The 25,371-nt window shown below is 42.6% G+C and overlaps 2 protein-coding genes across 6 annotated transcripts in view; one reads left to right on the forward strand and one right to left on the reverse strand.

The window, feature by feature from the left end:
• ASTN2 (astrotactin 2) overlaps window positions 1–25,371 on the forward strand; it is a 377,384-nt gene that overhangs the window by 286,815 nt on the left and 65,198 nt on the right. The window lies entirely within an intron of this gene.
• On the reverse strand, window positions 14,173–24,059 carry TRIM32 (tripartite motif containing 32). Of its 5 annotated transcripts, none has more exons than XM_072124957.1 (2): window positions 23,946–24,059; window positions 14,173–17,379 (listed from the first exon to the last, which is right to left on the reverse strand). In XM_072124957.1, exons 1-2 carry the CDS (start codon window positions 24,042–24,044, stop codon window positions 15,433–15,435), a joined length of 2,046 nt encoding a protein of 681 aa, XP_071981058.1. In that variant the 5' UTR covers window positions 24,045–24,059; the 3' UTR covers window positions 14,173–15,432. The 5 variants fall into 5 exon arrangements, with proteins under 5 accessions (XP_071981058.1, XP_071981060.1, XP_071981061.1 ...); XM_072124959.1 differs by lacking the exon at window positions 23,946–24,059 and adding an exon at window positions 23,874–23,931; XM_072124960.1 differs by lacking the exon at window positions 23,946–24,059 and adding an exon at window positions 23,863–23,884.

Raw genomic sequence — 25,371 nt, forward strand, 5'->3', positions numbered from 1 at the left:
CATAGTTTTAACTGCAGCACCTTTAATCTACTACTAGTTCACTGCCTCCATACATGGTCCCCTTATCAAACGAGCTGTGTCAGGCAGAATTTTGGGTTGTTTTCATGGCTTCCATGTTAACTTTGTCGCCACCCTGCTGTGTAATCCACAAAATATACTGGCAAACTTTTATCATGTACCGATATTATTTGAGCGCTTCTTGCTCACCTCCTTTGGTTCCTCTCTGCCACCCATTGGTTTGAAGCCTGAGTCCATTTAGGGTATGTCGCCATGACACTCTCTAGCCTGCTGCCGCTGCCTCTGCATGCCGTCCCCTATAGTGTCAGGGTCAATTATTGGATGTTTTAGATGCTATCTAGCTTCATTCTGTCACTCTGTCATGGCCATGCTGTTGCCCATAATTTTGGCATAATGGTGCGATTAAGCAGCCTCAGAGGCATCCATGCATGCTGCCCCTGCTGTTTCCTGTCCATTTCCGTGGTGTTTCCATCCTTTTCTGAGGTTCCCAGGTGTTTGGCCAAGCTTCCCTGTGCAGAGCCTTGGTCCCCTTGAAAAATGCTCGAGTCTCCCATTGACTTCAATGGGGTTCGTTATTCGAGACGAGCACTCGAGCATCGGGAAAAGTTCGTCTCGAATAACGAGTACCCGAGCATTTTAGTGTTCGCTCATCTCTAGTAGAGACCTTAGTATCAGCTACATCCATTGGCTTCCGAAACTTCAACTTCTAACATGTGTACAGAGAATGATCCAACAAGTGGCGAAGCATAAAGGAGGGACATGTGGACCAAAGCAAAAAGGGGTAGTAGAGGAGAGATTAAAAAGTTAGCCCAAAATGGAGTTGGCACATGCCTAGTAGCAACGTGTAGGGAAGGTAAGGGGACAACAGGGGCACTTCTTTACATGGAAGGTAGTTATAAAGGTGACTCTTTGCATTACACATGCGTTTCCCAAGTCATGATCTCAGCTTGGGAAGTAAGAAGAATCCTTACGGAGACTGCCTCTGCAGTCATGTGGAGACTTACAGCCATTGATGCTCCACTGGGGGATTCTGGGAAATTATGCAAATATGTTAATATGTTTTCCAGCATGGGATATGGAAAACATTGCCTCTTGTTGACTTTGTAAGGTAATTCACTTAAAGCAAACCTGTCACCAGGAATGTTCCTCTTAGCTGGTGACAAGTTCCAATAGCCTTTGCTATGCCGATTTTAAATATGCCTTTGTCAGCATTATGAATACGGCAAAATTTCACCATACCAGTGTGTGGTGAATCCCAGGGGGTGGGGGGGATATCAGTTGTCTGTTTCTCAGCCTCCTCGATGCACTCCTGTCACCAGCTAAAAATTAAATTCCTGGTGACTTTAAGGCGACTACCTTACATAGTAGACAGGGGGTAATGTTTTCCATATCCCATGCTGGAAAACATTTAAGCATATTTGGAAATTTCCCAGAATCACCCAGTTAAGCACCAACGGCTGTAAGACTCCATATAACCGCAGAGGCAGCATTAAAGGGGTATTCCCACAAAGAGAAAAACAAAATTACATATTCTCTAATTCACTGCTATTAACAAAAATACAGGATTTAACAAATATATTTCCAACCTCTATCGGTCCTGGTGTACACAATTTGGTTGCCCCTGGATGCGGCCGTAAATCTTCTGACTATGGTTGAATTCTTCTCATGAATAGCTTCTCTTGTCTGCACACTGCAGTGCTCTCGGCCTCCTGCCTCTCCCCCTGCAGGACCAACTCAGACACAGGCACTTCCTGCAGGCAAGCAGCAGTGTGCAGAGACTTATTCTACAAGCTGCAGACAGATAAGGTCTTTATTCAGGGGAGGGGGCGATAGGCATATAGCAGAACTGACTCTTTGTGCATTATATATGATTTAGGAAAGCTGAGAGTGTCATTGTGTGTTATATCCATCTGATGGAATTCATCATCTATTATCCTTCATCTCTGAATTGTTAAATCTTTTTTTTTTCTATGTGTCAGATTGTTGTGTAGACTGTTCAGAAGCTAAATGAAAGTGTAGATAAACCTGTTCCCTGATCATCTAAGCACTTTGTGAGCACACAGCATCTCATAGCACAGATGAATCATGAAGTGTCTGCTTAGAGATTCCCTGCCCATACTCTGGGATCTTACACTGACCCTCACTGAGTGATAGGAGCTAAAACAGCAATAAAACTGAGTACAATTGTAAAGTAAGGGTTAAAAATAATCTTTTTTGTGTAAACATCACTAGGGGATTAAAATTTGAGAACTTTCTTTCATGGGAATTTTTTTTTAATGGTAAAGTCTCCATTGCCGGGTGCATTGCCGGGTGCATGCCGGCGCCGAAGCGCCACAATCCGATTGCGTGCGCCAAAATCCCGGGGCAATTCAGGTACAATTGGCGCAAATCGGAAATATTCGGGTAACACGTCGGGAAAACGCGAATCGGGCCCTTAGTAAATGACCCCCATAGTCTCTGCCTGCCATGCACACGCTTTTCTCAAGCTATCTCGTGTAACTGCCTCTAAATGGAGACTTATTTTAGAGTTAGATATCTGTAGTCCTGTGGTGAAGGCCAGATAACTGAAATGCTGAAAACCCCACACTTTTGACCAAGGTAATAAGCCATAGTGCTCCATAGACCTCTGTGGCAATAATGTGATCTTCTGGGAGGTCTAGCAGTCTTATACTAAATCACCCATCCTCTATGCAATGAGAGTTATGATACACAGGCTGCCCTTTCTTGGCTCTTTTAAGGGCAAAAGTAGCAGTAGGTCAGTCTATAGGAAAAAAGGGAGGTTATGGAGAAAAATGCAAGGATTACTGTATATATTTGTGTAGCCGAAATTGTGCTCTATGCTGATGGACAGAAGTTTAGCGTTATGGTTTCATCATACTATGATTCCTAGCTGCTATTCCCATATATAACATTGCAATCCCCTTCGCTTTCATGGGCTAGTAAAGTCTTTTAATAACCCTTTATACTCCATGATGGATGTCACCAAGAACTAGGTTGCAGATGTGCTGCTTTCGTTAAGATTTTGTACTCATCAGGTTCCTTTTATGTGTTTTATTCTTACGAATTTTAGAAGTGATCATTGCAGAGGTATACCAGACAAATTAAAGTCTGTAGATACTGAGATCGGGGACAATCCCGGTATATCCAGAGCATGAACATCTGCACTTAGGCCCTGCGGTCATAATTAGAATAAGTAGATAAGATTAGGGTGAAGGAGCGTTCCATTACTTTTAATGGCTCTTTACATCTCTTCCCCTTTAGGCCGTCAGAATTTACACTGCACTCTGGTCTTTTCTATGCTGTGAACCATTCTAATTAGTCAGTTCCCGGAGAGGTAACATGTCTTTATCAAGACGCAGTACCCGTAGTTGCATGTCTCGGTAAAGATATGTCAGCTATCTCAGAACTTTGATTAATTAAAGTTGTCCTCAGCATCAGAAGACTGTAGCGCCGCGTACTTCCTTTCAATAATTATCTCTTCTGTACAGATAAAGAGTTTTCGGTGATTTTCAGGAGATCCCTGTTAAAGAACAACTGTAAAGTATAAAAACTTTTGCCTAATTCTGCACTACACTAAAATAAAGTAATTTCTCAATTTACTCTCATTAGCTCTCTGCAGCTGTTTTCCTGCTAGCAGGGCTTTTACCTTGTCTCCCTGGCTACTCTCGCTACTTTTGTTTATCTTGGTTGCCAGGTTGCCATTGGAATCCATATCTGCAGCTGGAGAGCAGTAGAGGGTGGATGGCTCTTGTTGGGAGGGGGGACTAGCATAGGTGCACTTGAAGATTGATTATCTCCGGCACTGAGAAGTCTTCAATTTCAAAATTTTTTATTTTTCAATCCAAGATTCATAAAACACAATCCATCCTCAATTAAACACCACCTTATAGTGGGAAACCAGCCTACCTAGCATAGGTGCATGCTCTCAAGATGTTGCTGCTGGGTGCAGGTGAATATCAGTCCAGATAATTGCTGGCAACATGAAAGACCTTGAGTGATATCACAAGCATGTGACTGATCACATGATTTGGGTCATCCGAGTTACAAGGAGGAAGTTGCCCCATGAATTGTAAGTACTGTGTGTTTGGATGTAGCAGAAATGTGTTTGAATGCATATGCACATATACATACACACACACATACATATACTGTGATGTTGTCATGTGTTCATCTTTTTATTCCTATGTAGGCGTTTTATGGTGTAGGTGGACATGTATTAATATATTGTTTTCTTTGTGATGTAGTAGATAATGAGGAAGAGCTCCCTGCCTTGCCCCTGTCCTGATTGGCTAAGCTGATTGTGCCCTCAGTTCTCTGGCCTCACTGCCCTTCACTAATGTCACAACCTGGAAATCCCGCCCACTTCAGTAAAAGCTGAAAGTGTTGTATAGATAGATATATGAGTCCATCTATTAGACCTAAATCTCAGGCTCTCTCCAGCTGTGATAAAAAAAATTTGTCAAGTAACTGTACAGTTACAATTTAAGTTTTTCCTGTGCTTTTGGGAGCACAGTTTTATTTCAACTCATTTTACAGGCAGTTTTTTAGTCTATTGCGCCATGGTAACTAGTTTTACAGTTTTCCACATTTATTTATTGGAACAAGTTATTCCTGTACAGAAAACAACCTAGAAAGTTTTTCAGCAAACAAAACTTCACCCTAAAAGGAATCTGTCTGCAGTTTTGACCATACAAAGTTGCAGTGCTCTGCTGTTCTTCCTGAGAGGACTGTGAAAACTGAAGCTATAATCCAGCTTTGCAGCTCCTGCAAGGGCTCTAGACAGGTAACTTAGTAGTTTGGCTGGATAATTACAGCAGTCACTCAGAGCAGAGGGGAGGGACTATGGAAGAGTTCAGTACAAAGAGCAGAAATCTCTTCAGTCTGATGGATATTCCTAAGCACTTGCAGGGGCTGCATACCTGGCTTAAATTTTCACTTTTCACAGTACTGCTGCTACTTACTACACAAACAGAAGTATAGTTACACTGCTCGCTAGGATCTGCCATTTATTATGGTCAAAACTGATGCCTGATGCTCTGAAAAAGAAAGGGAAATAAGTAAAATGAGAATTTGAGGGGCTAAATTACATAGTGAATAATAGACCATAGTTGAGGAACTGCTCTGCTGAAATCACTATTTTTTTGGCTGCATTAACAGTGAGGCGACTCTCTCAGGCAGACCCAACCAATGCATGTTTTATATGGCCATTCATTAAGTTTTATACTGTACATCCATCACACTGACATCAAGACCCAAAGCACATATATTAGTTTGTAGCTTTACTTTAAGAAAGGGGGTTGTCTTTGTTGAATGCTGCTTCATCACAATTTTGGTGTCGAAGCAGTGCCGCTAAGGGTACATTCACATCATGTTTTTTGAGTACACTGAGCTCATATATAGACATATATAGGACAGAGGTATGCTTTTTGCCTGCATCAGGAGAGTCTTTCCATCCTACTTTCTCCTGCTGAGCGATGTATACGCCAAATGGAAGCCATTGGAGCCTATGGAGAATGGATACAGCATAGAGCAACCTTCCCCTGGTCTCCGCTGAGCGTACACTCAGGGAGATCCACAGTGATGTCACTGTCATATAACACACTGAACACCCAGAATCACACCAATACCGGCCTGCTGCCCATTTCTGCTCTATCTCCAACTTTCAGGGAGGAACCGGACAACGCATACAGTGAGACATATTGTTGTTCGGATATGTTGGGAATCTCCCATATATACAACAGCAGACAAAAATGTGGTATGAACCTAGCCTGGTGATAACAACATCATGTCACAAGTCTCCCAACAATGTATTATTATAATTACCGTATATTCCGGCGTATAAGACGACCTGGTGTATAAGACGACCCCCCTACTTTCCTGTTAAAATATAGAGATTAAGATATATTCGCCGTATAAGACTACCCCTTTTCCAACGCATACAAAACACCGGTAAAAATTTTAAAAAAAACAGATTTGAATTTAACATGGTCCTTATTTGAATTTAAATTCTTATGACATGCAGGTATATAGCAGGAAAACTGTCGCTCATAAACATAAGGCATACAACAACAACATTACCATCGTCCATTTTACTGTAAATGTTACCATACTGTAGCTTAAATTTTTATTTTATTAAATATTCCATGCCATGTACTCAGAAGCGGGAAAAAAATTCCAAATGCAGTGAAAATGGTGAAAAACCGCATTTGCGCCATTTTCTTGTGGGCTTGGATATTACGTCTTTCACTGAGCGCCCCAAATGACATGTCTACTTTATTCTTTGGGTCGGTACGATCAAGGGGATACCAAATTTGTATTGGTTTTATAATGTTTTCATACAGTTACAAAAATGAAAACCTCCTGTACAAAAATTATTTTTTTGATTTTGCCAACTTCTGGCGCTAATAACTTTTTTATAATTTGGTGTACGGAGCTGTGGGTGGTGTAATTTTTTTGCAAAATTTGATAATATTTTCAATGATATCATTTTTAGGACTGTACGACCTTTTGATCACTTTTTATAGATTTTTTTATATTTTTCAAAATGGCAAAAAAGTGCCATTTTCGACTTTAGGCGCTATTTTCCGTTACGGGGTTATACGCATTGAAAAACCGTTATCATATTTTGATAGATCGGGCATTTTCGGACGCGTCGATACCTGATATGTTTATGATTTTTACTGTTTATTTATATTTATGTCAGTTCTAGGGAAAGGGGGGTGATTTGAAATTTTAGGTTTTTTTATTATAATTTTTTTTTTTTTTACTTTTTTTTAATTTTTATTTATACTATTTTTCAGACTCCCTAGGGTACTTTAACCCTAGGTTGTCTGATCGATCCTACCATATACTGCCATACTACAGTATGATTTTCCTCATTCATTACAATGTGCTATCAGCACATTGTAATGAAGGGGTTAAAACGAAATAGCCTCGGGTCTTCGGAAGACCCGAGACTACCATGAAGACGGATCGCTGCCCCCGATGACGTCACTGGGAGCGGCGATCCCAGGTAAGATGGCGGCGCCGCTATCTTTTTGAGGCTGCTGGCAGCTTTGCCGACAGCCATCGCTGTGATAACACCCGCGATCGGTGCTAGCACCGATCGCGGGTGTTACCGGTAAGCCTTTGCTGCAATATGAGCCCTCTCCATGCAGCGCGACCCGACTGCCGCCGTGAATACACGACGGGAGGTCGCGATTACCGGCGTATAAGACAACCCCAGAGAAGACAGAAGATTTTTCTGTCTTCATAAGTCGTCTTATACGCCGGAATATACGGTAAATAGAATACTGTATTTTTGGGACTAACTATAAGATGCACCCCAGATTTGGATACCACCATCACCCCATCAAAGTTCACCAGACAAGGCCTCCCCCTGCAATCCAAGGAAGCCCAGGATGTGCTACGATAAGTGCCAATTTAAATTGGCTGCCTGGGACTACAGGAGGACATAAAGGGTGTGGAGAAAGCTGGATTGTCATCGGACCTCCTGCTCTTGGTGCCCAATTCATACTGTTCAGAGGAACCTGGATGGAAGCTACAATGATAATCTGAATTTTTCAACCTTCTTTCTACTGCATCGTTGTCCTCAAGACACTGATATGAATGAAAATGTATGAATACTGCTTAACAGTGTCTTAGTCTGCATAATTAGATAATGGATCCTCAGCAGCTCAGGTACTGATGCTTCACAATGACCTATCACTCTATGCTTCCAGATCCAGTAAGGACTACCATCACTGCAGCCAATCCCTGATCATAGAAAGAGACTTCTATAACCAATCATTTACTTCAGGGATGAAATTCCATCAAAGCAACATCACTGGTCCAGGAACTACATTGTGGTAGAGGATAGGGCTCCACTGAGGTATAAGTGGTGCCATCTCTATCTCTGCTAATTCCCCCATACACATGCATGGCCAGTAGATAGAAATCATTAATAATAAAAGGGAATTATACAGTGTCTCACAATACAGTGTCAGAAAGGCAACATTACGTTCTTGCAGTTCTGTGCTTCTACGGATGACTACTAATGTATAATATATAAATATATACAAAAAGAGGTATATGGAGGTCCAGAACAGTTTCCTATGGGTCCTATATCACAGTTATGTACAGAATGGGTCTGTATTATAGCCATGTGCTCATACCAGTAAATTCTATGTTTAGTTAAGAGAAAAAAAAAGACTAAGATCTGGTGTTTTTGTGAAATCTATTTCTTTACTTTATGATTTCTAGCTTTTTGTCCTTAGCAATGTCTTGTAGAGTGTACAGTTAATGACTAGACATGAACAGATGGCAGTGGTTTTTACCTTGCAGAATATAATGATAAATCAACAGTTGTCATGTAGTAGGGGAGCACCCACCGGTTTATCATTGGATGGAGCTTAGGGCTATACTGAAATGCAGAGTCGAAGGAATTGTCTTTTCTTTAACCTTAACCCTCAGCAGAGAGGAGCAAACACCGCCAGAGGGAATCCTTATGTTAAGCCTAAGAATTGCCTTCATACCATCAGATGCGAAAAGAATTTTCAGATCTAAAATACTGGGAGAAACAGATGGAGAGAACATGCAGAGGAAATTCCCTAGTGGCACAGATCAGGATAGGTTACATTCATGGGTAGGTAAACAGCTGTAGGGCAAGTGGAGAAAACTGGACAAGATGAATGTGTCCCTTTATAACGTATGAGGTACAAAAACACAAAAATGGTGCAGAGAAGTATAAGGGTGGAATGGGAGCGCATATAGTTACAAAGGGAACATCCTTACATTCCATCATTGTCCCTTCAACGAAGAGGACCAAACAATGGTAACTGGCCAAGTGACAGGAATCTTTCTGGAACGTTTCTTAAAGGGGTATTCCCATATGGGCATTCACATTTAATTTAAATTATTAGTCATATTTAAACATTTCTTCAATTGGATGTTGGTGAACCAACAGATCCAGGGCGTAGTATCATCTGTGTAGTCCGGTGCACGAGTCCTCCAAGAGATTTGTCGGAGATCCCAATGTAAATGCCAAAAAAGATTTGTAGATGCAAGATCGGCACTCTAATTGCTAAAGCATCTTCGTAGTTTATTCCATATAAGTTTAAAAAAGGTGCAGAGTACAAAAGGTCCTACGCGTTTCGAATAAAAATTGTATCGTTCGAAACGCATAGGTCCTTTGTACTATGCACCTTTTTTAAACGTACATGGAATAAACTATGAAGATGTTTTAGCGATTGGAGTGCCAGTCTTGCATATGCAAACTTTTTTGGGCATTTAAAAATAATGTAGAATTAGAAAAGAGATAGCTTCCTTGGATACGACCACCTTACATTTTGGCAGCAATTGCCAGACATGCGTTCTTGAGCCCTGCCTGACCACATGGATTCAGCAATCATTACTGTTGGACCTGCAGTAACTCCCAGACATTTCATATACAAAAACCTTTTATTTCTTTGTGCAATCACCCTATCAGAGGTGGTCGTATCCAAGGACACAGTCTTGTTTCTAACGGACCATATCACTACATTTATGGGAAATTATCTTCACACAGGTACATATTTTTTAACAGCATCTAACTGAAGAAATGTATATATGTGGCAGATTAATGAAAGTGACCGTACTTAATAGAAGTCACTGGTGGTCGTAAGCTAAATGTAATTTGTGCGGCTACCTCACGGCTACCATATATAGTTGTGTGCATGAGGCTTTAACAACTAATGTTTAACATTATTCCTTGTCAGCCCACCAATGTTATAATCAGTAAGTCATCCTGTAGTACAAAACTTTATCACACTTTGTGCTACATTCAGTTAAGTATAATACCAGTGCTGAAATGAGCGGAGGTATGAGAAATCAGGTGACATTAGGGGGTCTCATGGCACTGTTAATTCTACCTATCTGTGTGTTTCCTAACTGGTTATTAATAGGTTTAATTTGTCTCCAGTCCCTGGTGTCTGCTCAGTTTGAGAAGCTGATGTTCCTTATCACTACTTCCCAGATTCTGGCTCTTGCAGAGGACACCAAAGACATTAGACCAATTATATCCCCGCTCACTGCACTTTCGGTATATGAAAAGAAGAAGATAAGGAATGCAAATATATGATTTTTTGTAATGCATAGGAGCTTTTCAGGGCAAGTCTGATTAACGTTAATTATCTTGTGTGAAACCAAGTTATTCATTTATTTAAGCCTCACTAGAAGTTGTATGGAAGGTGTGGCTGGTGTAAGGGTAGGGGAGTCACCTCTTTAAGATTGTGCCAGATATGGCATTGTTGAAAAGCAATTTGATCACTAAGTAATGCAAAGTACACATTGCCGTCCGTGCTCAGCTTCAGTTGTGCATCCGTTGCGTTTTGTCTCCATGGTCGCAAAAAAAAAAAAAAAAAATGCAGGTTTGACATTGCTCCGAAAACATCAGCCCTGGTTTTTCTGCCTCATCAAATTAAAAGAACTGATGTTTCTTTGTTTTATTGCGGACCCATAGACTACTTTTGCCTTCCGTGATCCCCAGTGTGCTGGCTTCGTTCAGAAAATCAAGGTTGAAGTGAGATGTAAATTGGTTGTATAAAGTCAAGGAGGCGGAGATTCTAACACTAAAGTCAAGCTCTCTCTTCCTCAGAAAGCCTGCTTTAATGTAATTGATGGTCCTGCATCCAGAGACATCAGTAACCAGATCTCCTGAAATCTGATGCACAATTTCAATCACAGAGGAAAAGGGTTTCAGAGTTAAACTCTCCACCTCCTTGACTTTATACAGCCAGTTTACATCTCACTTCAAAGTTGATTTTCTGGATGATGCCACCACAGTGGACTATGACAGTAGAAGGTATGACACAGCCTGACAATATACTAGTTGTGGTTTATAAGATGAATTGCTGATGACAGGTTCCCTTTAAATACCAATAAATTCAAGGTTTTTTTAGCCTGAGGATGAGCACCTATGCACCTTTGTATGTTTTTTTCCTGACCATATATAATATTGCCTGAAGAGTTTCTTATCATTGCATTGTAGTGTATGGGATGACAATGGACGCAGGGTTACAGCTGGGGGCAATGTGCCATTTCTACAGTTCCATATTCAGAGCAGTTTCTTCAGTTCCATATTCAGAGCAGTTTCTTCAGTTCCATATTCAGAGCAGTTTCTTCAGTTCCATATTCAAATGAATGTAGCCAAAATTTATTGTGTGAATTCAGCCTCAAAATAAGTTTCTTATTATTGATTTTAAAGCTGTCAACCAGATCCAATGTCTTTGTTATATAGAGTAGAGGTTAGTCACTGCTTGTAGTACAAACCACTGCGTGCATGATGTGGGTTGGGCACTATAAGTTAATTGTAGTTGTGTCATCTGTTCCCATGGTAAAACATGATCAATGTAGTAGCTGTTTGCTTCTAGTGTTATTACTTTCCGATTCAAAGGTTAGGTCGTAATATTGTATGGATTTTTACTTTATCTTGTAGATGAGCTGTTACAAAATCTGGACTAAACTGCTTGCAATAAAAAGTGTAGATTCAAGCCCCCCCAGAGACAAAACGTTCAGCACTAGAGTAGATGATCCAGTAAGAACATCCAATTTCCATTCCAAACACAGAAATTAAATTTGAACCAGAACTTTTTTCAGGTTCTCTCACTCACTTGCTATCTATAGATAGAGCCAATTGATGCTGATCTAGGACACAGCCATAGAGATACCTCTGCCATCGCACATGCAGGATCTACTCAAGGTAGACAACGCGTCTTCACCGACTCTATCACTGCCTAGCAAACCTGCCAAACACAGCATAAGAGGGCGTGGTAAGACCACCACACTAGCGAGCTTGTCCGTCACATGGCACTAGATGAGAGAACAGGGTAAGACCACTCCATACACTAGGCCAGTGGTGGCGAACCTATGGCACGGGTGCCAGAGGCGGCACTCAGAGCCCTTTCTGTGGGCACCCGGGCCATCGCCCCAGCACACCAGACAGAACTCAAAGAATCTTCCTGAAGTTGCAAGCCACTTAAGAGACGCTGCTTTCAGACATATTTTGATACTTACTTCTCTACTTACAACTGTAGGAAGAGGGAGAATGAGTAGACGGGGCCGAGTTATCTTTGGAGGACCTCCTGCTGGCCCCACGATTCTCTGTGTACAGATGGAAACTGGAAAGAAGCTAAAATGATGCAAGTTTTCCATCTTTCTACTGTGTTGCTGTCCTCAGGAGGCAAATATGATTGAAAGTTGTTGAAGAACAGGGAGCAATAACTTACTGCTTTAATTTTTGGTTGGCACTTCTCGATAAATAAGGGGGTTGGGGTTGCAGTTTGGGCACTCGGGTTCGCAAAAAGGTTCGCCATCACTGGCTAAGATATAAATACAGCTACTAGACCACCACAGTGGCACCAACGCTAAGTGTTATCCAGCTCTTACACTGCAGCACTATCATATTTGACAAACTTAGGGCATATGTGGGAATTAGATCATATGCACATGTGTATGAATTAGGACTGAGCATTTGAAAGATATCCTTTGAACCACACCATACTTAAAAGGGAACCTGTCAGCAGATATTGACTGAATAAACCATTATGTTTTCAAACAAACACAGATTGTGCTTCTTTCCTGACCTAGTGTGGTGGCATGTTCTGGAAAATCATCTTTGAGAAGTAAATTGACATGGAGATGAAGAGCTCAGCGCTGAAGTCAGGTTCGCCTTCTCTGTAATTGACAACCCTATGTCACGAAACATTACTCAACGCACTCTCCTGAAGTCTGATGCATGATGACCAGTGAATGGGGCATTCAGGGATGTGGAGAGCTTGACTTCAGAACTAAACTCTCTACCTCAGTGACTTTATACAGCCAATTTTCATCTCCCTTCAATGCGGATTTTCTGGATGATGACACTTTGGATGATTTCCTCTTATACTACACTCATTAGAATCTTACTCAAAGCCAGATCTGAAGAAGATTCTGTTCTGGGGTTGAAACATGTTGCCTAAACAGAGCAGTTCCTTGATCCTAACATTAGTCTCCTTGGCTATTTTGAGCCCTGGAAACATCAGTCATTGTCTTCAGGAACCTTCCAAGCTATCTGTACTGTCCCATATACTCTGAAGTGCAGGATACTGGATGCCATAATGTTCACCAGATAATTATCATCCTGAGATGAGAGCAATACCTACCTTGCTTTTCACCAGCCTACACCCTTGTTTTCTCCTCGTCTTCCCTCTCAAAACCCTGTGACCCAAAGTTCATTTTCTGCCTTCCCAAGTGATTGTCCATCTACTCAATCCTGTAGGACCAGGAAAATCACAGTGACAAAGTCAAGTAAGACCCTGTGATAATGCAAGAAGATTCAACTACTTGCTCTAGTATAGCAGCATGTCCACCGCGCCATCTACACAGATCCAAGCACATTTAGCTGTGACTCAACTCCCAGGCTGAAGGAGTGGCGGGTATACCAGACAATTATATTTCACTATTGCTGTAATAGTGTTTTTTTTTTTTTTTTTTTTTTTTTTAAAGGGAAGGGCGGTATAAGGCCACAAGGCCACATGAGCAGCCCATGGAAAGGGGCAAAAAAAAAAAAATGCAAGGCTGATGGAATTTCTTTTCGAATCAATCTGACATTTTTAATTGCAAAATGATCCAAATTGGGCTAAAATAGACAGAAGCTAACAAGGGATTGCTGTATTATTTGTGACTTTACTATACAGTGTTCTACGTGTCACCAGTGCTTCCCTCCGTCATTCAGACGGGTGTTTTTGACATCAGCATGCTATCTGTTTTTTTTTTTTTCGAGAGATAACAATACTGTCCCATTGATTTCTATGGGTCTGTTCACATCAGATTTTTTTTTTCACTGATGTGCAGACCGTGAGAAAAGAATTGCAGCTTGCACTATATTATTTCTCACATGCAGACAACGGATCTCCACAGAAGTCAATGGAACCGTAAAAAAAAAAAAAAAAAAAAAAAAAACACACACACGGAGATGACATCTGTTTTTTTTTTTTTTTTTATTAGAAAGCCATTTGGCTTCTCTGCGTATGTGAAAGAACAGATGCAGATATAATAAGGACTGAACACCTATATCACACTTCCGCGTTTTAGGAGGACAAGCAAGTCTGAATAAGCCCTTAGCGTTGTTATGACCACATAACATAAACCAACAGAATCTGAAATGGAGTAAATATTTACTAAACAATCTGATCTGTATAAAAAATTAAGCACGAGAAGGTGTCACAGCGCACAGCTTGTTACAATTTTACATACATTGTCATCATACAGGTCCCTTAGGCTAGAGCGCTGCGGCTAGATATACTACAAGGTTGGGAGAACACTGCACAGATGCCGCATGCGTCATTCCTGTACGGATGATATTCCTCCTATTCCTGATCCATTTTTTACCTAAAAAAAACCCTGCAACAAACCGCGTGGTGTGAACAGAGTCATATATAACATCAAAACAAACATTTGCTACATATGATAAAGTGCACATAAGGCGCACTCTCTGCGGACATCGCTTTGGGATGTAAATCGCTGCAAAATTAAGAGTCAATAATACTTGGTACGCGAACCACTCACTACAGGGTTCTCTTTATGGCCTGAACAAAGCCAAGGCCGGTGGAGGTTTTTGAACCGCTTTTTCCTTAGCGTTAGCAAGAGATGTTTTACCAATCGATATAGAAAGAATAGCGGACATGATAAGAGCTGATGTTGGAAAGTAGAATATAATTTTAGAGCGATACTCCCTACAATAAAGACCATTGATTTCTTTTGCCTATTGACACCTGAAAGCCTCTAGTATATGTTAAAAACCTTAAGGAGAATGCATTGTACATGTGGTGGTGGGAATATGGTACAATCGCTTCCCTTCGATTATGACTTGAAGTGGAAAATGCTAAGTGGTTTATAGATTGCACCTTTATTTTCTAACTGCCCTAGATCAGCAGTGTAAGGCCCCATGCACACAACCGTATAAAAACGGTCATTTATACGGCTGGAATATGGCCTCATGCATTCCAATAGGTAATACGGCCATCCATGTACATGGCTGTATTGTTCACCGTACCGTACGCAAGCCGTATAAAAATATAGCGCATGTCCTATTTTCCACCATATTTCCATTCCGTACGGCCCATAGACAATGGGAAATTATAAAATATGGGCTAAATATGTGCTGCATATGGCTGTGCACCGTATACTGCCGTAAATATGTGCAGTATCCAGAACCAGTAGGAGGGGCATTCGTCGGAAGCCAATAGTCAGCCATCCATCATCTGCCAGTCCACCGTATTTTATACGGACACGGTACAATACGTTGCCATGCAATTGCAATACGTCCTGTATTTACAGCCAGAATACAGCCGTATATACAGAACAGAAAAGACTATACGGTCATGTGCACGAGGCCTAAGGGATCTACACCAACTTGTATCAAGGTGAGGAATACCTGCGTGTATGGTAACTGTAAATTTTAATACAGTGATCCCAACAATCTAGCACCAACAGCTGACCCTTAGGAGTGATAGAGACTCCAACGGGACAGGTCAGTCCCTCTTTAATTAAGACACTATACCCTCCGCTTTTGGGAAAATGAATAATTTCTTTCCGTCCACTATCAGCTACAATTAAGTCTCCCCGTGCACCAACGCACATTCCTGCAATACAACGGAAGTCTTCATTCTCTGAGAAAAAGTGACTTATTTGACGACCCAGTTGCCCGTCAGCTCCCACTGAGCCAATGGAAAACCCCCCTTCAAGGTTATGTTCATATTGACGATTTTCCAGATTTAGACCCAATCCTTGAGTGAAGTATACAGTCCCTTGCTGGTCACATGTGACAAACTTTGGCCGCACAGCACTACACAGTCGACTGTATTTGACAACTCCAAGGCTCCGGTCTACAGTCAGGCACCATATCTTTCCTCCTTCCACATCAGTCACAACAAATTGACCTGAAGGCATGGCAGCGATTCCCCATGGTTTGCTTAGTTGACTTCTGTGGCAGGCAATACAGTGGCCTTCCATTGTATATACCTTTACAGAGTTATCATAATTGTCTGTCACGCCTATAAGTCCATGGCAGTTCATAGTTACGGATAAAGGAATCAAGTTGGGAAGATCTGCCCCAAGGAAACTAAGCACAAAAGTATCGATTCCAGTAGGGCTACGTCTTATTTCTCTCAAAAACCCTTTTCTGTTGAACACCTGAATCCGGTAGTTACCCCTGTCAGCCACTAGCACCTCACCCAGGGCTGTCACATGGATGCTGACAGGTAGATTAAACATTCCTGGCATGTTACCCTTTGATCCCATCTTCCTCAGAAACTGACATTGTTGTAAGCTACATGCAGTATCCACAAGTTGGACAATGGGCGCTGAAGTACAAGGCTGAACATGGCTTGCATCTTCTGGCAATGGCTCCACGTCACTGTTCATAGCCATGGGAAACTCGTCTGGATTAGGGTCATCAAAATTTATATTGTGAGTTTTCTTGATTACCTGACCTACCTGCACAGGACCAACATGTCCCACCTTGAGAAACTCTACATCTTGTAGTGTCAAGTTTTGTGGTAAATTAGCTACTGGGTTGGGTTCTTCTTCCTCGAGAGACTCCTCCAAAAGAGCAAGATCAGATTGTTTCATCTTTAGCATGAGGTAGTCACACCGTGACACAATCTGTACTTCAGCTATGCTGAGAAGGTAAGCTTGCTCGTCCAGAACCTGATTGTTTAACTTCTCGACTTCATACAAAGACGAAGTAAAATGCTTGCGTGATCGTGCAAGCTCCTCCTGTACATTGATTTCCTCTTTACTGTAATCCTGCATAACCAATTTGTACTTACACTTGACATGTGAGGAGAGGCTGTCTAGAGAGGATTTCCTCTTCTGCAGGTCCTGAATGGACTGTCTAAGGCTAGACAGCTTGTCCTGAATACTTTGCCTTCGCTCATTTGCCGCATCGGCCATTGAAAGTAGAATGTGATCTGGAGAATGATGCGCCTCTTCTCCACAAACTTCACAGATCACTAAAGCGCAATCTTTGCAGTACCTCCTCGGTAGCCTTTGGTTGCACAGCTTGCACATTAACCCCGTCACAGCTTGGCCCAGTTCTGCAGTGTTCATAATTTTCAAAATAGTCAAGTTATCAGTCAACTGAGAGGAATTTGTGACACGCGTTACCCGACTACAGAAAGGACAACGCACTCCGTTAATAGTACTGGCTAAAAGCTTCTCGAGGCACTGTTTGCAAGTGGTGTGACCACACTGCAGGAGCTTTGGCCTCAGCTGTTCCTCCGTGTATGTCTCCATACATATGGGGCACTCAAGAACTTCTCGAAGGCCATCAACATTTACAGATGGGGCAGAAGCCATGGTTTCCTGAGGGGACAAAAAAATATGTTTACTAAATATTTTTAGAACAATTAATAAATATATGTATTGTTTTGTTTTCAAGCAAGAGTGCAAACGTTAAAGTTAGGGCTTATTTACAGGAATGTATGGTGGCCACATTTCATGGCCTGAACACCGCTCCGGGACAGGACTATAAGCATCGTGGTTTTACATGATGTAGGGAGTTTCTGCTACCTACCCCGTTTCCCCAAACCTTTACCTGTGTTTACAATTATGAGATACCCTGACTCCTATGAGCTGGAAGCGTATGGCTTTTAGTCCAGGTTCCATTTGGGTTTGGCTTTAAGCACAGCGGTATTGTGGACAAGGTTGCTCCAATACTAGAATTTTGAGTGCAATACGATACTAAGAGAAGTAACCTGATACCGATACGATATTCTCATCTGAATTCAAAATGTTTAGGGTACAGAAATGCAAACATTCTGGTGGTGGGGCTCAGCACGATCACATCAGTGTTTCCAGTGAAATGCATGCGATCGGTAACAACCAACCAGTGTTTTGCACGGAAAGCTTTCGTTTTTGTTATATCTACAGGCAGTCGCCGGGTTGCATATAGTATAGGTTCCAAAGGTTTATACTTAAGTTGAATTTGTATGTAAGTCGGAACTGTATATTTTATAATTGTGGATCCAGACCAAAAACATTTTTTGTCCCACTGACAATTCGATTTTCTAATTTTTTTTGCTGTAATGGGACCAAGGATTATCAATAAAGCTTCATTACAAACACCTTACAGCTGGTCATTGCAGCCTGGGACTGAAGTAAAGCATCCAGAGAGCATCAGCAGAGGTCACATTGGCTACCGTCTGTAACTAGGGGTCGTCTGTACGTGGGGTGTCCTTAAGTAGGCCTGTATTGTAAAGGTTGTCCTGGTAATGTGAATATAAAATGTATCATATATAGATATACGTAGGCAAGTGTAAAGGGTAGTGGTTAAATCACTGTAATTCTATTGCAAAAGGAGACTGGAGGTTGTGGATTCAAATCCCATCTGATCATAACATAATTCATTGGACAAAATCAAATAATTTAGAAGCCCTTGGAGATGTAGAAATGCCACATATGGACAGTTCATGATGGCCCCACACATCTATTCAAAGAGTACCCTCTCTTCTGCTCCAACGGGATCTGTAGAACAAAATAAATACTTCAGGACCCAAAATTACAGAACCTGATACTGAACTGTTCTGAGCTTAAAGGGATTATCCACTTTCAGCAAATATTTGATATGATTTGTGTAAGAAAATGTTTTACAATTTTCCAATATACTTTCTGTATCAATTGCTCATGGTTTTCTAGATCTCTGCTTGCTGTCCTGCTATAGAAAGCTTCTATGTTACTTCCAGTGGACAGAAATCTGTCCATGTGATGTGAATGAGGCGCACGAGTCGTCATTACCACACGCTCCATGTCCATCAGATCACATGGACAGATTTCTATCCACTGCAAGTAAACATAGAAGCTTTCTATAGCAGGACAGCAAGCAGAGATCTGGAATTGACACAGAAAGCATATTGGAAATTTGTATAACTTTTCCTTACACAAACCATATAAAAAATTTGATGAAAGTGGACGACCCCTTTGACCCCTTACCAATATGTGATGTAATAGTAGGTCACACGTCAGCTGCGGGTGTATGGAGAGGGCTCACAGGCTGAGCCCTCCCCATACAAGGTGGATGATTGCTGCATATTGCAGAAAACACCCACCAGTAACACCCATTGTCTGTGCTGGCAAGGATCGCAGGAGTTAACCATGTAAATGCTTTGCTGGAGGCATGTAAATCCCAGTGGCGACATAATGGATTTGATTGCCCCCCCGTGAGGTCATCGGGGGGAAGGGGGGGGGGGTCGCCGATCAGTTACTATGAGACAAAGACCTGAAGCGGTCTCATTTTACACCATATATTACAATGTCCGATAGATGATGTTTAAAGTCCCCATACCCTGCCATACTGTAGTACTGCAGCTTGGGTAGGCCGGGTGACATTGAAGATTCTGCAGGAGTAACCTACTCCCAAATGACTAATCTAGAATACCTATTTGAGGATTCAAATCATGGAAAGCCGTGTGTACGCAGCGACCATTTAAGAAACACGGAGGCAAAACTAATAGAGAGAAGCAATGCGTAGCTGCGTCTTAGCTAATCTCACAGTTGAACACTTACAGCTCTACCCCTGCCAGCAGCTCCGTGCGATAACAGCAATTTAGCGACATCATTGAAAGCTCAAAACAAGAGCGATCTGTTGGCAGCTACAATATTCCCTTTCGCTAACAGATAAATCGTTCACCTCGGGTCATGCTTTAGAAATGGCGCGAGGAAACGTGTTAATATTGTGGGCGCGCTCCAGCTGTGGAATTACATACAAGCCGTGCATAACTAATACGTGACCTGTTATGTCTGCTTGTTACTCGGCATCACCTGGAGCCTAGAATTAGCAATGTGTGCAGAAGCCCGCGCCGGCCCGCAGAGGAATTGTCGCTTCACATAAATTAATGACACGTTTTTTTTTTAGTTTTTATTCGGTAAACTGCTGGTGTTGCTGAATAGAAACATCTCATACAGAGTTTATGTCAGTCTTACATAAGCAAGAAACATCCCCCCAGGAAGGACGTGCTGCCTCTAATAGTGTATTTCTAGGGCTAACTGCCCAAAATAAGTATTAGCTCCGCCAGCAAACAATGGCGCCAACAATTCAGATCAGAAATCAGTCTCCCCCCCCCCCCCATAACAATGCTTAAGGGTCTCTCAGAGCGACCAATCAGATCACTTGTCTCATTTTATATCCTGGTATGTTGTGAGCCCTGATAAGACTATTATAACAATATGTCCATCACATTGTGACCATCATCCCCCATAGCAGTGATGGAGAACCTTTTAGAGCCTGAGTGCCCAAACTTCAACCAAAAGCCACTTAATTATTAACAATTGCCAGCGCAGCAATTTAAGCAGTAATATATTTCTCCTTGTTCTTTGACAACTTTCAATCCTTCAGCCTCCTAAAGACACCAACACAGTTGAAAGGGGGAGGGCAAATTCACCTATCATTGTAGGAAGTCCTGTCTGGTGAACTTCATGCTGGGGTGATGGCCCCGGTGCCCACAGAGAGGGCTCCGAGTGCCGCCTGTGGCACCAGTGCCATAGGTTCGCCACCACTGCCCTATAGGTTTGGTGCAGATTCCATGGGGGAATGTAGGGCATTTCATATGTCAGAATGTAAGAGATGTCACATGTTAAATTCCTACGGAAATCAATGGAATGTGGATTGAGACTCTTTTTTTCAGTGAGAAACCAAAGTAAAATCATTCATCTGAATGGTGTCATGATAAACTAGGAACACTTCCTCACAGATCCAGGAACCGTGCCTGTGCTAATCATCTGTTATCCATCGCCTCCATCTTTCTAAAATAAACTTTTAAAATTATGAGAATGAACCTGAGGGGCTCTAGTGGGTGTTTCCAGAGCCCCTCAGTGATGTCTTTTCATTGGTTGTTACAATGAGCAGTGCAGGTCTCTCCTCCCCCTGTAATTCTTGCTGCTGGATTACACAGACAGTGGGAGGATGAAGAGAGCAGGGGGAGAGGGAGACATGCCCTGCTCATTGTAATAGCCTGTAATGCTGCAGCACATAGGGGCTCTGGTAACAACTCCAGAGCCTCTCCTGCTCATTAGCATAATTGTTGATTTTAAAAGGAAAGTGACTAACAAATATACGAGGATTACCACAGTCACAGCGTCTGGTTTATCTTGATGTATTTTAAAATCTAACAGGATGAAGTATTGTAAACCAAGCACACTGAGGCACTGGTGTGTGCCCCCTCTGGCAGGGTCTGCTATTTAAGTTGCTAAAAGAGGACGTGCTGGCCTATGGAGCAAGCGGGATGGTCCGGGGGAGAAGCAGCGCCTCGGATCGCCCCCTCATGAATACACCGGACAGCTTTGAGTGTGGTCCGGCGTTTACATTGTACTCCGCCACAGTGTTAGTTAGCGTTATCGGAGGTTTCCAATCACTCTAACACTGCTGCATTTGTTTTAGCACTAAGAGTTTTAGCACTTCCAGTGCCGAATTTCTGGGTGACAAGTCCTCTTGCTGTTAAGAAAAAAAAAAAGACTTAAATTAGGCAAATGAGCCCAAGGGACTCCATGCTGCATTAACTCCTATGGAGTCTGGACCCCTCAGGTTCAACTACAGTAGTGGATTGTAATATAGGCAGTTTGAGTGGTAGCCCGGGGCCCAAGCTTTCTATGGGGAAAATGGCCACCCAAACCACCCACCAGATTTTCACCCATGAAATCCTGGTACATCTGTTCATGCTCTCAATTCACATGTACACAAGAGCCATTTGAGGACCTTTGAAGGTCCTCCAAAGGTCCTGAAACCGCAGATTAAAAGCAGGCAGAAGGGACACATCCTCCATTCCCCAAGAAGCTTTAATTCCACTTAATTAAATTAAATTCCAGCTTTGTAGGGGCTATAATATTTTTTTTTCTTTAAAACCCAGGGCATAAGAAGCTAAAAGAAGAGCAGGTCCTGCCAGAGGGGGCGCACAACAGTGTGTCAGTGTGCTTGGTTTACAATCCTCCATCCTGTGGTCATTTCCTTTAAGCCTCTGGAGCAGTTGTCTCCATGTCCACGTAGCGCTGCTTCAAACTGTCTATGTCTCTAGATTTACCTCCAAGCAGCTACAGGGACATGAGCCATCTGCTCCCAGCGCCACATGCTGATCATGAGGGAGTCAATATTTACTCCAGTCATTGCAGCATGTGAATTAGACCCGGGACTCACCACGTGCTTCATCTAACTTTGTGCCGATTACATTCCCTAGACCAAGCACAGTGCTGGGGACGAGAATCCTTGCAACATGTTTCACTATGACAAGGGCTCCCATACGCAGCATTGTGCTGGTTCTGGGGAATCCGACCAACACATGGTTATTTCCACATATTGAGCACGATGGTGTGTGCCAGCCTAACTCTGGGGATTAAGAGACCCTGCCTTGAAGCGCCACTGGAAGGAGGTGTAAAGTCACTGCTTCCTGGTCCCTCCTACCGGATAAATTATTTTTACACAGGAGCAAAAAGTTAGTAAAAAGCATCACACAGCTAAGAATACATAGGGGCACATTTACTAAAAACTATGTGCAGTTGCCTGTGTAGTGTGCAGGGGGCGACCAGATTCAGGATTTGTGACGCCCGTTCTTCATGTATCAGGTGCCCCCTGCACTGCTCTGACAGAGTGCACCACTTTTTTTGGTGCGCCTATAACATGGGGTGTTATGTCGGACATTGCATGATAAATTTGTGGAAAACACTGAGAAGAATACGGTCATAGGCTGGGGGGCCACTAGCGGGGGAATCTAAATGCAGCAAAAAAAAAAAAAATTAAAAACGCAGCACAAAAAATTGCAAAAAAACACATGGTCCGTAAAACTGATCGCCATCTATGTTTTCTTTATTCCGGCAGATTTCGACCCAAACTGCAGCAATTGCTGAAACAATGTTTTTATATATGGTGGGAAATTTATCTGTGCTTCTACACCATAAACTGGCGTGCAGGCATTGAAATAATGCGCAAAGCAAGCAATTGTGTTTGCGGGCTGCTGCGTTTTCCATACTGTGGCGTAGCCTTTACCCTACAGTGTGTGGACGGAGCGATATGATAAACGCCCGCTATAGGTTGTATGTGAAATTTTTTGTCACCATAAAGTGATGCAGGTAAACGAATTGTTGGAGGTACCATCGTATGGGGCCCCAGTGATCCGGTTGCGTCTGGTCAAAGCGCTACAAAACAAAGGACCCGTGGTATATTGTGCAAGATTTGTGGGTTGGTCCTTCGGCTTTCAATAGAGGAGGGGCGTTCCCCTTCTCCGCCTGTCTGTATGCTACGCCCCCAGGAATCGAGCCACGTTTTGCATACCCTGAATCACCACTTGTTTTCAGTTAGGACGCTGCGGTTTGGAGGTGGACAAGTGTGAATTGGGGTCTACTCATGGGGGGGCTGAGATTCCTGTGTGTATGAATAGGGCGTTACTAATGACCTGTATGTAAGAGAGCGCAGCTCTGAGGCTCCGTGGAGGTGTAAGAGATCATTTTCACCAAAACCCCTGCATTTGGTAACAGGCAACATGTGGTTTACCTTTTAACAACGCAAAACACGTGCCGTGGATTTGGGGCGTTTTGTTTCATCCGATGATTTTGTGATGCATTTCCAAACACAAAAGCAAATACATTGCAGAGTCAGAGCCCAAACCCACCTGGCTGCCCTATACTGCTGCCCTGGGGCAGGTGACACGGCACACCTGCAGCCCTGGCCACGCCTCTTTATTAGAGCTAATGGGGGTTTGGTTGCAGTCACATGACAGGTGCTGGATAGTGGAGACTGTGCCCGGCCATGTATACATCGCTGTGTACAAGAGACACGTCCCATCCCTGTACACACAAACTACACACCCGGCCATTACCTGCCGCCCACCCCCGGACACTGCGCGGGTCACATCACCCTCCCGTATAGACGCACGGTGCCAGCAGCTTACCTGCATCTGCTGCGCCACTCCCCAGCCTGGCCGCGCGGTGACGACACTTCCTGCTGCCGCCCAAAGCATCATGGGAGATGTAGTTTCTAACGGCACCATAGACTAGGCGGAAAATTGACCGAGCAGTGTGAATACTGCTCAACCATGGGTGACAGTCAGTGTCCAGCGGGGACATTTGGTTCATTATAAGAAGCCAAGTTAATAAAAGTCACCTCAGGAGGGTTATAAGTTTTACCCATTTCTTCTGGGGTTTTATCATGACAGTTTTCACTCTCCTTCTTCCACAGGCCCTAACGTTCTAATTATTCTGATTAACCTCTTAAAGGAACACTCCAGTCACATATGATTCTGTTATACATGGGACAGGGCCAGGAGGGAAAGGAGTCAGGCCTGCACCCTGCATTATTCAATGAACTAACTTTGATCTTGTTTTTTGCATTTCCATTTTTCGGTCCCCACTTTCAGAAATCCATTTTTTCGGAGCTGTATGAGGGTTCGGTCTCTGCAAAACACATTGTACTTCCTAGTGAATTTAATATCCCATGCTGGGAACAAATTCCAAATGCAGTGAAATTGAGGAAAAACACATTTGCATCAATTTCTTTTGAGCCCTGTTTTTGCGGTTTTACTGTGCGTTCCAGATGTCACCTCCAGGGGCGTAGCTTGAGGGGGTGCAGAGGGTGCGATCATACCTGGCCCCAAGAGGTTTAGGGGGCCCTTATGGTGTCACTTTCCCATATGAGAAGACTATTACTATAAACCATACATTATAGTCGGGGCCTGGCACAGATTTTGCACTGGGGCCCATCAGCTTCTAGTTACACCAATGGTCACCTCTACTTCTTTGGGAAGGTGCAATCACAGGGATACTAAATGTAAACAGGTTTTATTATGTTTTATTAGATTAAAAAAAAATTAAGTCTCTTATAAAGAAAAAAAATCTTTATTGTTCATTATTCTGTGGCCAATAACTTTTCGGTGTATGGACTTGTGTAAGGTGCCATTTTTCACAGGATGTGATATAAAATGTTTCCATTTTAGGGACTGTACAACCTTTTTATCACTTTTTATTAACCCTTTAACAACCTGTGATGTAAAAGCACATCACGCATCGGCTGCGGGTGCATGGAGAGGGCTCACGGGAGTGAAAAATGGAAATGTAGAAAAACAAAAAAGGGCCAGGTCGTTAAGGGGTTATAGGACATCTACCATAGATGTGTCCTAGTAAGAAATTCCTCAGTTTATTATAACTCTATATCCTTCGATAGTGGAAATATAGATTTATAAAAGTTATGCAAATTAGCCTCCTGCACACATTCTAGTACCAGCTGTTGTTTCTACAGATAGCACACAACACTTTGGGGCACATTTACTTACCCGGTGCTGTCGCGATCCAGCGGCGCGTTCTCCGACGAGGATTCAGGTC

Source organism: Engystomops pustulosus, chromosome 9 (genome assembly GCF_040894005.1).
Source record: "Engystomops pustulosus chromosome 9, aEngPut4.maternal, whole genome shotgun sequence".
NCBI lineage: Eukaryota > Metazoa > Chordata > Amphibia > Anura > Leptodactylidae > Engystomops > Engystomops pustulosus.